This window comes from Onychomys torridus, chromosome 21 (genome assembly GCF_903995425.1).
Source record: "Onychomys torridus chromosome 21, mOncTor1.1, whole genome shotgun sequence".
NCBI classification, from domain to species: domain Eukaryota; kingdom Metazoa; phylum Chordata; class Mammalia; order Rodentia; family Cricetidae; genus Onychomys; species Onychomys torridus.
The window spans coordinates 17,404,518-17,420,767 of record NC_050463.1 but is presented as its reverse complement, the minus strand read 5'-3'; the positions used below and the strand labels follow the sequence as shown (position 1 = coordinate 17,420,767).

Genomic DNA, 16,250 nt, shown 5'->3' with positions numbered 1-16,250 from the left:
ACTAACGTGCACCTGAAATGTCTCCAAGGGAAACAGGGCCAGGAGCCAAGTTGTGCAAGGAGCTGTGACCAGTCTGTAGAGGTCAGCAAGAACAGCATCCTCTGGCACAGAGATGTGACTTGATAGCAGAATGCCTGCCCGTCCTGTGCAAGACATGGGTTACCCAGCATTATTCCTAGATGACCTGGAGGAGGGGGAAATGGCATGCTGTCTGGAATGCACTCATCTGATTCTGGAATTCCCGTGAGAAACCCAGAACTGAGCTAAATTACTCTCCAAGCTAGCTTGTGATTCATCATATCTAGATATAGCCCCCGAGCCCAGTTCTCCAAGCACAGAACCAGTGAGTTGTGAAGCTTGGACACATCATAGACTAGCTCCATTGCTGTGCCCAGCTGACCTCAAGAAAGCAAACCAGTTTCCATGACTAAGGAGTGCTAATCTGTCACTAATGACTGACTGACGAAATACAAGCAATTAAGTCAACAAGAACAACCAATGCCGAAGAGTTTAGGGTTTTCTGAGGGGTTTTTTTGTTTTGTTTTTGATTTTTTTTTTTTATGTGCACCCTGCCCTCCTTGGTGGCTAGTTGAAAGGGTGGACCAGGAAGGAGGGGGCCCTGCCCTGAATCCCAGCTTATCCTTAACTGTGCTCCAAATGGATCTTTCCTCCTGTTCTATTCTATGGATCCTTCACCCTCCCTGGAACCTTCCACTCTAGCCCTCGGAGTATGAGTTGCTTGGTTGCCCTTTGGACAGTGCCTGGTGCTTTATAAGTTGTTACTACCTCTAACTCCCTCTGGCCAGCCTTCACCCAGCACAGCCCTCCCATCCTTTAGCTCCACAACCCCTCCCTCCTTCCACAGAGAGTCCCCAAAAGAGCTGCTGCCACACTCTTTCCGCAGCCACCGCCGCCCCACAGCCAGCTTGCATCACCCGAGGGACCACCCTTGTTGTTCTTCTCTGAAGCAGTTCTTTGCTCAGGACCTCCCTTTCCTCTTGCTCTGCTACCCCAGAAGGAGAACAGCCAGTCCTGGCCCAGGCCAGCCTTCCTGTCAGAGAAGACCACACTGTGTCTGAGTTCCCCTGCTGAAGGGACCACAGACATCCCCAGTGACAGATCCTGTTTCTGGACATTACTTGCATTCTCTTTGTCTTCTCTCTCCTCCTTCATAGTCTCTTAGACCCTAACTCTGTAGCTCAAGGCCAAAGAGACAGCGTCAATCAGGACTCCTTGTACTAAGGACAGAGAAGAGTAGTTCATCCCTGCTCCTTCCTGCCCATCACTCTGTTTAATCTTGGTCATTGGGATGGCTCCTCTGCCAGCCTCCCCATGTTATACCCTCTCACTATGATTTCCAACTGTCTTCCTATTTGCCTGTGCCAGAGTTCTTCTAAAAACTGTCTCCTGGTTGGACTTGACCCTTGTCATGTATGCCATCCCATTTCTACAGGGTTCACATCTCCATAAGTTCTACTTGGGGAGGAGGCATCATCCTGAGACCTGGATATGGATGTGGCTCTCTCCCAGTTGGGGAACCCAGCCAAGCCACCAAACCTCTCTGAGTCACAGTTTCCTCTGCTATAAAACTGGAATCAAAATACTCACCTAGTCCAGGGATCAAATGAGCGAATGAATGTGAAGATGTGTTGAGAAGCTCTGGAATAGTGCCTCCCAATTTCCCTGTAGAATTTTCCCCTAGGCAAAGGTTTGAATACATTATTCAGGAGCTCGGGATGGAAAGTTTCATGTCAAGTCTGAGAAAATCAAGCCTAAGCAAAATGGACCAGGTTTCTTTCTTCTAGAATTTCCCAGAGATTTGAATTTGTTCACATGCATGGCAACTGTCCAAAACAAACACAACATATAGCTTTGTCTCAAGGGTACTTTTTTTTCCACAGACTGCTTATTATTACCTTTCAGGTTACAAGTTTCCATTGAGAACATCATATTTCATGATTAATCTTCCTTTAAATAATGACTCTAACCTTTTCTATAAAGTGTATCCCATCATCTAGGTCACTAGCCAGTTGACCAGTGTACCAATTGACCAGTATGCCAGTTAACCAGTGTCCAAAAAGGCATTGTTAATGGGCCTCCAGCCTCCACTGTATCTCATACTATGCTCAGTACTGTGAGATTGACATTGAAGGCCCCTGTGGACAGACTCCAGCCTTACCTCCTGACCATCCCTTACTGGGCTCTGGCCCAGGCAGCTTAGCAGACCCACTGTCCTATGCATACATGTTGTATGTTCTTGACCCCTGATTTATCCCACCTTCTCCTCACATCTATACAACCACATTCTAAACCATTCTTCAGGTCTTAGCCAAACCACACCTTCTCTGTGGAAGTTCTTTCCAGCTAAAACAGCACATCCCAGACAGGCACACTGACCCTCTTACTCATCTGTAAGCCCTTTAAGGTAGGGTATAGTTGACACTTCCTGATCCTCTCCCCAAACCAGAATATGTGGGTTCATTGATTGCTGCCCTCTACCCAAGACCTAGAAACCGGGAACACACAGATTTCCTCTGGGAACTTGAACAACTAGCTGCCTTGTCCTTGTGAGCTGGGGAATAAGTCATTGTAGGTTTTCTGACTTAATTCAGTAGATGCTTATTTGCTGTGACAGAACTGCCATCAACCTAAAGTTGACCAAGAAAAGGACCTTATGGTCTAGAGCAGTGGTTCTCAACTTTCCTGTGCTGCGACCCTTTAATACAGTTCCTCATGTGGTGATGACCCCCCACACACACACACACACCATAAAGTTATTTTTGTTGCTGCTTCATCACAGTAAATTTTGTTGCTACTGTTATGAATCCTAATGTAAATATCTGTGTTTTCCGATGGTCTTAGGTAACCCCTATGAAAGGGTTGTTCCACCTTCCTCTAGAGGTCACAACCCACAGGTTAAGGACCACTGGCCTAGACAAAAGCATAAAAACACAGCAAGCCTGTGTGTTGAGTCAACATTGTAATAACAGTCAAAGCCAGGGGACCATAAAGTCAGGCAATAATGAGAGCATCCCTATGTCCTGCTGGCGGCCCATCCTTCTGAGATGTCAGAGAGGTCTTCTGAAGCAGAGTTGGCAAGACTGTCAGGTCCCTCTCTGGGGCAGGAAAAAGCACTGGAGTCTTTGGGCACATGGATTTAAGTTTGTCCCCTGGGTACAACAAGGACTGTCTTCACGTAGATTGACAGTTACGGTAGATGCCTCCAGGGAATGTGAGAAGGAAGCTGTGCACCCCACTCACACACACACACACACACACACACACACACACACACACGCACACTCAGCCTGTGGGAATCCCACTTCCCTGCTTTTCCATCATACTCACGCACCCTCTTCCTTCTCACCTGAACTCATTCTTGCTCTCCTCCTCCTCTTCACCTCTGGGTCCTGGGGCCATCCATTGGTACCTCATTGGAACCGCCCTGTATCTGCTCCCAGTAGTTAGAGGCTCGCTTTAGCGAGAGGCTGGTCACCTCGATACCCAGTCTCCAGGTGGGAGGGTCTGGGGAGGGGGCCCCTCAAGAGGGAAGTCAAGCCTCAACTCAGCACCTTCTCTTTTCTCTCCACAGAAAACCAAAAGAGATGTCAATAATTTCGACCAAGACTTTACCCGGGAAGAGCCAGTACTTACACTTGTGGATGACGCAATAGTAAAGCAGATTAACCAAGAGGAATTCAAAGGCTTCTCCTACTTTGGTGAAGACCTCATGATGCCCTGAGAAGCTGCTTCTGGTGGAGTTAGCTCACACTGCAGGAGGGTGCTGAGAAAATCCCGTGTTGCAGAGGCTCAGAAGGTCTCGAACTCTTCCTCCTTTTCCGGAGCCCCAGTCCCGTGTCCACTCTATTTATTGCGATCCCTCCTCCCAGGCCATGTCCTTCCCCACCCTCCCAGTGACCAGAAGGCACTCTTGGGTCTAGACTCAACCAGGAACACAGATGGTTTGAATCGTATCTGCTCTGTGGGTAGCTGTGCACAGTGCTGGATTTGGATTGTCCGTCCATCAGCCACGCTGAAGCAACTTCAGTTCCTTTATCACAAAGGGATCAAACAAACCCAACACGAAGACTCTGGCTCTGCCACTGGCTATGAACCCCTGACTCTGCTTTTTTCTCATTCCTCCTGTTCCCTAGCCTGCCATCCCTGCCCTTCTACCTAGGACAAGAGACTGGTGCTTCTTCCTGTGAGGGCAGGTGCCCCAAGGCATGCCCTTGATGAGAGGAGCCTGGGGATGCTCAGACTGGCTGACTGTGTCAGTTTGCTCTGGAATTGCACATTCCTGCTTGCTTTGGTTTTAGCTTTTTCTGAGCATGCCAAAGTTGTGTACGTTTGTATCTCATGGAAGAAATCATTTTGATTTTGAACGCTTAAAATTTAAAAAAAAAAAAAAAAAAAAAACTGTTACCAGGTTCATTTTCTAATTGGCCAAAAGATAGACATCCCAGTGTGAATGCAGGTAGATATTAAAGGGCTAATACACAGTGAGAATCCAGTCGTCCAAAGTTTGTTATTGATGCTTTAGTGACACATGAGGGCTACTGCAAACAGAGCAAAGGAAACTCTGGCTTCTCGTCATGACCATTCTCCCTGAGCACAAAGGCCACCCGAGCAACAGCCAAGACCCTGGGGTTCCAGAAAATCTCAACTCCCAAGTTCTCTCTCCAAGTTTTTTTTCCCCTAACTTCCCAGCATAAACTCTATTTTCTGTGCACTTCTACAAAATGGTAGAACCACTGTGTTGTGGTTTGAGACATTCAGTGTGTCAAATGAAGTATCTGCTTGGGAATGCAAGGAAGGAAACAGCCTGGGTCAGGCAGAAGGTGTCGGGAGACTGATGAGCAGATGATTTGAAGACTGATGAGGTAGTGGGATGTGGCCAGAGTTTTGGTGACATACGATGGCAACTCCCGTGGACTCCATTTAATGGACTGAGGACTGATGTTACCTCCTGTAGATACGCTGACAGTGTTAGTCTTTGACTCCCAAGGGTTCTCTGTGACTTTGTGTATATGTTCCCTGAAGGTCATTTGATTACCTATTTTATTGAACTGATTTAGCAGGGAATGGAATCCATTCCAACTGTTGCACGTGGATTTCCCAACTGCCCCTAATTATATATACTTGTGAGTGGCTAAGTGGCACCAATGAAGCTTTTGGCCTTTTGTACATTTGAAGTTTGTTTGGTTGTTGTTTTGTTTTGTTTTGGTTTGGGGTTTGGGTTTTTTGTTTTGTTTTGTTTTGTTTTCTCTTTTTTTTTGTATATAGTGTTTGCTGCAAGGCCTGTGGAATTAATTCATTGAATATAGAGGTATCAACTGCTGCATGTTCAGGCATATTATAAAACTTTAGTCGATGAAAGAATAACTATAATAATGTCCAGGTGCAATCCTCTTATCAGCTATTGGTTCAAGTTACTGAGAGAGAGGTATGTTTCTTTCTAGGGAGGGCCGGGGTCCTTTATATTGTTTATTTCTTTTGGGGTTGAAGATGTAACCATATGATGAGCTGTATGAAATTCACAGCAGGTTCTCCGGTGCTCCTTCATGTCCCGAAAATGATGGCCAATGGAGAGGAATGTTCTCCATAGTGGTTGCCAAGCTTGGACAGTGACTATTTTGAGCCCATACTAAGTGTGTCCCTATTTGCATCTGGCTGGCCACAGCCTTTGTTACTGATGATGACCTTCAGTTCTCTTTTGATTTTTTTTTAAATGAAAAACTCAGGTGTAACTGTGATCTGTTCTTATGATGATTGCAAATATTAAATACTATGCTGTATCAATCTGTATGTTTGGCATACCAGGGAAGTAATGAAGAACATTAGGTTAATTTAATTTATCTTCAGTGACTTGACATGCTGGGGGAAGACTATCTTTTGGAATGGCTAACAAGCACAGAAACATCTTCATGGTGGTATCATCTCATTGCTTAGAAAAAACATGATAATATGCCCGTCATACTCTCAGATATAAACAATCAAATCAATCTCTCTCTCTCTCTCTCTCTCTCTCTCTCTCTCTCTCTCTCTCTCTCTCTCTCTCTTTCCTCAGCTTCCTTTACTGTTGTGAATGTTGGACAGCCAGTATCAAGTGGCTGTTTTCCAGGGCTTGGTGGTATTCACATGACAGTGGGGCTAGGCCCTTCTTCCCAGCCAACTGGCACTGTGGCTGGGAAATCAAACCATACACTCCACCAGCAAGCAGTAAGCAGTCAGGCCCCTGGCTCCCTTTGGTGCCCAGAGCTGGCTGCCTGGGATGCCTCTGGCCAATGCTGTTCTCACACTGGCAGATTTGAATCCAATGGAGACCTCACACTTGTGTGTGTTGCCTGGATGTATACTGAGTCCCTTCAGCAAGAACTTAGCAGAGGGGATGTGGCTCAGTGGTAGAACTCTTGCCTGGTTGGTGTAGAGCCCTGTGCTCAGGCTCCGGTATCACACAAAGAGCGAAGTTGAGGATGGCCACACTGATACATTTCTGCCAGTTCTAATCTTTTCAACTCTCACTCTCTTTTAGAGAAAAAAAAAGAGTGCAAAAAAAAAATGCCAAAAGCCTACATGAAGGATAGTATTTCCTCCATTCCTCTCCTTTATGGACTTTGTAAAGGAGAAACATATTTTTTTTTCCTCCAAAGGTGAAAACACAATTCATTCTTGCTTTAAAAAATAAAAGAAGACTAAAAAAAAATTACCTCTTTTTAAATTATGTGCAAAATAATTCTGGCTAAATAGAAAACGTATTCAATTTTAGGGGTTTTACTTTGTGTTGTGAGGCTTTCTTTGTACACTTTTTTTTTTCCTTTCTGGATGTGATTTCAATCTCCTGCCATCCATTAGTGTAATTTCATTGTAAACATTATTGTGCCAAATGTACTGTACTCAAAAGGATGTGAATGTGTGTTGTTCCAGAACGTAATAAATATGATGACGTTAAATCTTATTTCTCCATCCCAACAAGATGTCTCTCTCCTTGTGCATTAGAGACCAAGGCTTCTGGGATTAGCTGTTCCTCCGCTGTTAGAGAGCATGCCTGTCATGAACAGTGTCCTACATTCAGTCCCAGCACCCACAAAACTCAGTGCAGAGACACGCACCTGTCACCTCGGCACTTGTGTGGCAGAGGCAGTGTGACCAGAAGTCCGAGGTCATCCTCGGCGACATAATGGAATCAGGGCCAGGCTAGACTACAAGAGACCTTGGCTCAAAACAAGCAAAAATTCTAGGATCTAACCAACCGCAGTATTGTGGAGCACACTTAGAAGCTAGCACTAAGAAGGCAGAGGCAGGGGGATAATGAGTTCAAGGTCAGCCTGGACTACATATCGAAACTTTCAAAAATAGAACAATCGCACAGGTAAGAGATGGCTCAGTGCATAAAGACACTTGCTACAGAAGCCTGATGACCTGAATCCCATCCCTGGAACCTGTGTTAACATGGAGAGAAATAACTCCACAGGTTACCTTCTGACCTCCACATGTATGTCTTGGCATACATGCCTACCACACATACACATCACATACAATGATAATTTTTTATTTTATTGGGGGTGTATGGGGGAATGGACAGAAGCCATGTGTGTGGAGGTTAGAGGCCGACTTTGTGGAGTGAATTCTCTTCTACCTTTATGTGGGTTTTGGACTTGAGCTTGACTCATCGGGCTTACCTGGCAGGTGATTTACCATTTGAGCTCTCTCTCTTGCCCTAAAATCCTTTTAAGTTTAAAACAAAACCCCTCAAGTCTAAAACCCACATGGTTTTCAGCTTTCAATTTTTCCTTGGCAGGTACATAAAGGCTGCAGATGATTATTTGCTCACTCTCCTGGCACACTCCTGCTTCTAACCAAAAAGATAAAGAAGGCCTGTGCTGATCAGATGTGTCCCTGGTACCTGGGCTTGGGGGTGAGCATCTTTCCCGTACTCAAGCTCTGGGAGACTGGCAGTGAAGCCATGGGCACCAGGATTGAGTTACTGGGCCTAAGGATGTACCTCAGTTGGCAATGTGCTCACTTAGCTTCCATGAAGCCTTGGATTCAGTCAGTAGGAGCTCATGAACCGGGTGTCATGACACATACCTGAAATCCCAGAACTTTGGAGGTGGAGACAGAAGATCAGAAGTTCAAGGTCATCCTTGGCTATATAGTAAGTTTGAGGCCAGCTTGGACTACATGAGTGCTTGCCTAAAAAAAAAAAAAAAAAGAGCAAAAGCAAAGCAAAACAAACAGAACTTCGGCTGACAGAGACTTACAACCAACAATCATTCAGACCTCCTCAGAATTCTGCCTCTGGCTGCTGCTCCCAATCCTGAGGGCTAGGACATTACTTATAAGCTGTGAATCGCCAGACTCACCTACGGATAGACTGGTTGAGGGGGGTCTTTGCTTCCATCTACATCCGTAACCAACATGTGTCTGTGACCGTGCTAGTGACTCAAGGCGCTCCTGCTTCTCTGTTTAGATCTTTTCCTACCATCTCATGCCTGTAGGTCTGCCTCTACAAAGTGGGGTTTGGGATGATGGAAGTAGTTGTTAGCTTTGTTTGCTCGTGCTAGGGACAGAATCTAGGCCCTCACACATGCTCAGCAAATATTCCACCTTGACCTACATCCCAGTCCTGAAGAACATTGGTTGCCAATCTGTACTCCCTTTCAGGCCACAAAACACTTTTTGTTTTTCAAGACGGGGTTTCTCTGTGTAACAAACAGCCTTGGCTGGCCTTGAACTCACATAGATCCACCTGCCTCTGCCTCTGGAGTGCTGGGATTAAAAGGCATGTGCCACCACCACCTGGCTACAAAATACTTTGATATGTTGTATTTTTGCAGTGTTGGAGAAAGGGCCCAGGGACCTTAACAATACTCTACCGTGAACCCCAGATCACCTTTCCAAGAAGCTCCAGGGACTTTGGTGTGTAATCCTAAAATGCCTTCCCTCTGTTTATTCCTCTCATTAACATGGTTTGCTTATCTAAAGGTATGAACATGGTCTTCAGACCCACCCCAGGAGAAGGAATTGCTTATCACCTCCTTTTCTTCTCTGACTCAGTCAAATGTTTCCATGTAAGTGACCACCCAAGGAGAAGCAAGCTTGCAATCAAAATATCTATCTTATCACGAGTTTAAACAAACAAACAAAATAGGAGAAATAGTCATCTCTTACACCAGAGGTTGTCTCCAGCTTGGGAGGTGAAGGAAAGACAACTGGGAGATGTGAGTTAAGGTTTCAGGTCAATCAAATGTAGTAGCCTAGGTCTATAATTCCAGCAACAGAGATGCTGAAGCAGGATCGTTACAGTGAATTGAGGCCAATCTGGCATGCAGATTGAGACTCTATCTCAACAAACAAACAAATAATAACATATACCTATGGGTAGAGATGGGAAGGTTGGGGACTCCAGGTCATTCTCAGCTACTTAGCAAGTTCAAGACCAGCCAGGACTAAAACAAGATTCTGTCTCAAAACAGATTAAGGTCTAGAGACTTGCTCTAGGGCATGGGATTTGGTGAATATGTATTAGAAAACTGTTCATGTTGATTGGTAGAGACCATCTCCTGTCCCCAAGTAGGTTCTTGTTCTACTCTCCCCCAAGCATGGAGTGGGCAGAGCAGCATGGGGCATAAAAAAGATGTAATTTATGAGTAATGGGATACAACCACTTTAAAGAGAGCAGCACACCAATTTAAATAAGGCAGGCTTGAAGTCTTGGGGGCAGCTAGACACTCAAACCAACAGGGTTGAGAAGCAGGAACAGTCCCTTGCAGTATCTCTGTCCATGGGTCAGACAAGGGTGCAGCAGGTGTCCCAAGGCAGTGGGTGTCCAGATCTGTCTGGAGGCTGGAAAGTACTTCAGGAATCAATTCCCATTTGTAGCCCAAGCATGGAGACTTGGAGGATGAGATGGGAAGGAGTCTCCTCTGCCTCCAGTCTGAGTGGAGTCCTGGCGACCAGCTTGAGGGAAGTCCAGCTCTGGGCAAACGCCTCAGACATGGGGGAGGTTGGTCTCCCGTGGGTGCGTCCATCGCGCCTGAGTCTTGAGTGCAGTTGTGTCTTTTCCTTTGAGTTCTCCAGCCTGTCGAGTTCTACACTGTCCTGTGAGCTAAACGTGGTTCAGATATGCTGAGGTTCGTCTAGCAGCATAAGTCAGGGCTAGAGACGACTTCCTCAGGGGAAACGTTGGCTCAGGAGTCAACATAAAGGACGTAAGGAGGACAACATGGATGGTATTGGAAGTAAGTGGATTGGCAACGATACTTAAAACAAGTCTCCACATTAAAAACAAAAGAGAGCTCCAGGGCAGCCAAGGCTACTGAAAGAAAAACATTAAAAGGATAGGAAAGGCCATGACTGCCCCTAGGTATGGTAGAGGAGAAAGTTTATTATGGGTATGTGGGAGAGCATAGTCAGAGGAAGGGACCAGAGTGGACATGACCAGACTGAGCTGGGCCATGTGACAGGAGGGAGGGGAAGGTAGAAGGGAAAGAGGGGACCAGATGCAGCAGCCAGAAGCCCAAAGGTCCAAAACAGGGGTGGGGGAGTCACCAAAATGTCTGGATTATATAGGGAAGAGCCTCTTGGGGAAGGGCAGTCCAGCCCCTGGGCTGGAGAGTTCAGGGTAGAGGACAAGATATGCCAGCCATACCCTGCAACAGGTAGGGAGTGAGGCATGCTGGGAGAACCTGGTGACCAGGTCGGGTTGGATATGTTAAATAGGTACCTCGGCCATTTTCCCCAGTTTGAGACTTAAAACTACATAGTGAAACCCTGTGGGGGGGGGGGTGTGTACTTAATTATTTTGTGGAGGGGAGCATATGCCAAGTGTGCCGGTGGTCCACACATGGAGGTTAGAGGTCAGAAGTTGAGTATTTCCTTCTACCATGTGGATCCCAGAAACTGAACTTAGGTTTTCTGGCTTGGCAATAAGTACTTTTACTCACTGAGTCGTCTCTCTGGCCCTTCATGCTGTCTTGACTAGAAATCCCAAGGTAAGTGTCACAAGAGGGATTTAGGGATTTGGCCTCATCTATCTCCCCTGAGGCAGAGGTGACAGGAGCTCTTTCTGACGTCCTACTTCAAGATGAGCAGCTGGAAAAGACAGGCCACTGTCTCACAGGTGCTCCGCAGTGCAGAAACTGTGTGATGCCATCTAACTTGTTACTTCTTCCTCTTACTTCCTGGGCTGCTGGAGTCCTCTTCAGAACATCTCTGTTTTTGCCTTTATCTTCAAATGTTTGCCTAGAGCATTTCAGAGTTGATGGTCTTACAGAAAGGCTTTTTGATCCACTTTGAATTGATTTCTTCCACAGAGTGAGAGGTGGGGACCTGATTCTGGTTTCCCTTCCACATCTTCTGTAAAATGTCAGTGAGCTAAAAGGCTAGCAGGCACAATGGCTAGCGCCTTTGTCAAGATTTCTCCTTGATAAGCATCCCTGACCCTTGATCAGCATTTTGCTAAGCAAGGAGTCAGATGGGTTAGTGTAACTAGGGGAGTTTATCTTCACTTTCTAATTGGCTTTTCTGATCTCTGCCCATCCACTAGTCCGGCACTGCCAGAGACACTCCCAACCCTCCATCCATCCATCCCAAGTCCCCTCTCTAATGCAGAAAGGGAGCACAATGATATCAGAGACAGGGATTTGGGTCTTGCAAACTGACTAGTCCAGGAGAGAAGATGGGCCTGAGGCAGACAAGCAAGACAAAAGAAATTCCTACAGGCTGTTAACACAGGAGAAGTGCAGAGAAAGGGGTAGACTGACTTATCAAGGTGGGCTTTCTGGAGGAGGCAGAGGAGGAAAAGCATAGTTAGGCACCAGACAGAGAGAAGGGCCTCATAGGGAGTTATTTCCGTATTATATAGCCCAGGAGAGTTAGGAGCTTGTGGGAACTGAGCTCCAGGAAGGTTCTCCTCAGCTTCCTTCCTCAGCCCCAGGATTGTTTGCAGTGAGTGGGACAATCTCTGAGTGTGCCAAACCCACCACATCGATGAAGTCTGGGTATCTGGAGAGTTCAGTCCATTCTCTGCTTTCCTTAGTGGAAGAGATGGAAAATCCCTGAGGGTTGAGATATGCCCAGCCTCAGTTCAAGGACCAGGACGGGAATGGATCTCTACAGGCCTGCTCTCGGGCCCTCTACATACTGGAGCATGCTCTGTACAATCCTCATCTATACCTCTTCTTAAGATTATTAATAACTTTAGTTAACATTTGTTTATTGATACTGTACATGCCATAAAGTAACTCTTTAAAACATCATGGAAACGGGTTGGGGATTTAGCTCAGTGGTAGAGCACTTGTCTAGCAAGCACAAGGCCTGGGTTCGATCCTCAGCTCAAAAAAAAAAAAAAAAAGAAAGAAACATCATGAAAACCTGGGCATGACATTGTGCATTTATAACCCCTGGACTAGGGAAGCAGAGGCGGGGTTTCAGGAGTTCAAGATCATGCTCAGATACATACAAAATTTGAGGCCATCTTGAGCTACACCAATCCTGTTCCCAAAAAAGGGAAGGAAGAGCCCAGGCGATGGTGACGCATGCCTTTAATCCCAGCACTCGAGAGAAAGAGGCAGGTGGATCTTTGTGAGTTCAAGGCCAGCCTGGTCTACCAAGCGAGATCCAGGAAAGGCACAAAGCTACACAGAGAAACCAAGTCTGGACCAAAAAAGAAATAAGCAAGGTAGTGGTGGTGCATGCCTTTAATTCCAGTATTCAGAAGACAGAGGCTGCCTCTCCTAACACAACCCCACTTCTAAGGGTCAGCTCCCAATACCTAGAAACACATTCTACCTGGAACCCCCAGTGGCCATACCCATCAGAATCCCAGAAGTAGGTCCTGCCAGGAGACACACAGCCACCACATACTCCTAGGAACCAGAGAGGGCAACAGAAACCCAGGAACAAAGCATCTGCCCAATAAAGACAAGACCCAATATCAGCACCTAGAATTACAATCTTTCCAAACCCAGATGCCTAGACACTAGAGTAAAAACACAATCAATAACAGGCAGAGCAGTGAGTCCCCACTAGAGCCCAGCAGCAGCTCCACCACAGCAAGCCCTGAGTGTTGCAACATAACTGAAGGGAAGACAAAGACCTTAAAATAGCTTTTATGAATAGGACGGAGGTCCTTAAAGAGGAAATGGATGAATCTCTTAGATATATCTATGAAAACACAAACAAACAGTGGAAGAAAATGCAAAAAGAGAAAAGGTCCAAGACCTGAAAGTGGAAATGGAATCAATAAAAAAAAAAAGCCAAACTGGGGGGAATCTAGAAGTATTTAGGAACTCAGATAGGCGCCTCAAAGGTAAGCCTCACCAACAGAATGCAAGAGATGGAAGGGAGAATCTCAGGCGCTGAAGACACCATAGAAGAAATGGATACCTTGGTCAAAGAAAATCTTAAAACTAAAAACAATCTGAGACAAAAAATTCCAGGAAATCTGAGACACTATGAAAAGGCCAAATCTAAGAAATAATGGGAATACAGGAAGGAGAAGAAACCCAGGTCAAAGGCCCAGAAAATATTTCAACAAAATCCTGGAAGAAAACGTTCCTAATCTCCAGAAGGCAATGCCTACCAAGGTACAAGAAGCATACAAAACACCAAACACACTGGGCCAGAAAAGAAAACCCCCTCAGTATATAATAATCAAAACACTAAACATACAGAACCAAGAAAGAATATTAAAAGCTGTCAGGGGGAAAGAACAAGTAACATCTAAAGGCAGGTCTATTAGAATTACACCTGACTTCTCAACAAAGACTGAAAGCCAGAGGACCTGGACAGATGGACTATAGACTCTAAGGGACCACAGACGCCAGCCTAAATTACTGTACCCAACAAAACTGTCAATCATAATAGATGGAGAAAACCAAATTTAAGCCGTATCTGTTACAAATCCATCACTACAGCACTACAGAAGATGCTACAAGGAAAATTCAACCCTAAAGAAGTTAGCCACGCCCAGGAAAACATGGGGAATAAATAATCCTAAAGCACCAAATCAAAAGAGGGAAAATGTGTGAGCACGCACACCACAACAAAATAATAAGAATCAATGGACACTACTCATTGATCTCTCTCAATAACATTGGTCTCAATTTCCCCCCGCCCCCAAAAGACACAGACTTACAGAATAGATGTGAAAAACAGATCCATCCTTCTACTGCCTCCAAGAAACATAACATTAAGGCTAGACATCATCTCAGAGTAGGAAAATGGAAAAAGATATTCCTAGCAAATGCATCTAAGAATCGAGCTGGTGTAGCCATTTTAATATCTGACAAAATAGACTCCAAACCAAAATTCATCAGAGGAGATAGGGAAGGATACTACATACTCATGAAAGGAAGAATCCACCAAGAGGACACTGCAATTCTTAACATCTGTTCAATACCCGACTCCAGAAAGGACAGTTAGACAAAAATTAAATAGAGAAATGCTAGAGCTAATTGAGGTTATAAACCAATAGACCTAACAGATATTTATAGAACATTTCACCCAAACACAAAAGAATATACCTTCTTCTCAGACCTCATGGGACTTTCTCCAGAACTGACCACATACTCAAACACACAGCAAGTGTCAACATACACAAGAAAACTGAAGTAACCCCCTGCACCCTATCAGACCACCATAGATTAAAGCTGGACATCAGCAACAGAGACAGCAGGAAGCTGCCAGAACGATGGAAACTGAACAGCTCTCCACTGAATTAAAAAAAAAAGAAATGATTCAAGAAAGGAATTCAAGATTTTTTAGAATGCAATGAAAATGAGTACCCAACCTCCCCAAACTTACAGCACACAAGGCAGTTCTAAGAGGCAAGTTCACAGCACTAAGTAGCTATGTTTTTAAAAAGATGAGCTGTCATGCCATTACTACAAGGACTCCTTGAAATCTCCAGCTCAAAAAGCAGAAATCACGTTCAAAAAGAGTACATGTCAAGGAAGAATCAAGCTGAGTCCCGACATCAATAGCGCAGAAACCAGCCAAAAATAATACAAAGAAGAGCTGGCTCTTTGAGAAAATCAGTAAGAATGATTGACCAGCCCTTAAAAATAACTAGTCATCTTCTTGTATCTGTTGAGATGTTCTTGGTATCTGTGGTCAATTTTGGAGAAAGTCCCATGAGGTCCTGAGAAGAAGGTAAATGCTTTTGTGTTTGGGTGAGATGTTCTGTAAGCATCTGTTGGAACCACTGGTTTGTTCATATCACCTGTCTGGAGTAGGGTACTGAAGTCTTTCATTGTCAGCTTATGAGGTCACTGTGATTTAAGGCGGTTAATTTGAATAATATTCAGAGAGAGAATATTCAAATTAACAAAATTAGAAATAAAAAAGGGAACATGACAACAGACACCGAGGAAATCCAGAGAATTATAGGGATATACTTTAAAAACCCATACCCTGGGGCTGGAGACATGGCTCAGAGGTTAAGATCATTGACCAGAGGTCCTGAGTTCAGTTCCCAGCAACCACGTGGTGGCTCACAACCATCTGTAATGAGATCTGCTGCCCTCTTCTGGCCTGCAGTCATACATGCTGTACACATAATAAATAAATAAATCTTTTTTTTTTTTTTTTTGTTTTTTTTGTTGAGCTGAGGACCGAACCCAGGGCCTTGTGCTTGCTAGGCAAGCGCTTTACCACTGAGCTAAATCCCCAACCCATAAATAAATCTTTTTTAAAAAAATCTTAAAAAAAAAAAAGCAACAACCTGTAACTCACCAAATTGGAAAGTCTAAAGGAAATGGATAATTTTCTTGATACATACAACTTACTAAAGTTAAATAAAGAGCAGACAAGCAATTTAAACAGACCTGTAACCCCTTGTGAAGTAGACGCAGTCATTAGCGGTCTCCAAACCAAAAAAAGCCCAGGGTCAGATGGTCTTAGTATAGCTCTCTATCATATTCCCAATGCCAATACTCCTCAGATTATTTCACAAAATAGAAACATAGTGAACATTACCCAATTCATTTTACAAGGCCACAGTTACCCTAATACTCAAAACCACATAGAGATCCAATAAAGAAAGAGAATTACAGACCAATTTCCATTTTGAACATTGATGCAAAAAAAAAAAAAAATCTCAATGCAACACTTGCAAACTGAATCTAAGAACACATCAAAAATATTATCCATCACAATCAAGTAGGCTTCATCTCAGAGATGCAGGGATGGTTCAACATACTAAAATCAATAAATGTAATTTACCATATAAACTAAAAGACAGA

At 44.6% G+C, this 16,250-nt stretch overlaps 1 protein-coding gene across 1 annotated transcript in view; it reads left to right on the top strand.

The window, feature by feature from the left end:
- Positions 1-4,430, top strand: part of Prkce (protein kinase C epsilon) — a 485,801-nt gene extending 481,371 nt beyond the window's left edge. Inside the window, exon 15 of the mRNA XM_036170614.1 lies at positions 3,593-4,430. Coding sequence (XP_036026507.1) covers positions 3,593-3,742 — 150 coding nt within the window. The 3' untranslated portion in view covers positions 3,743-4,430. The remainder of the gene's footprint in view (positions 1-3,592) is intronic.
- The last annotated feature ends 11,820 nt before the right edge of the window (positions 4,431-16,250 follow it).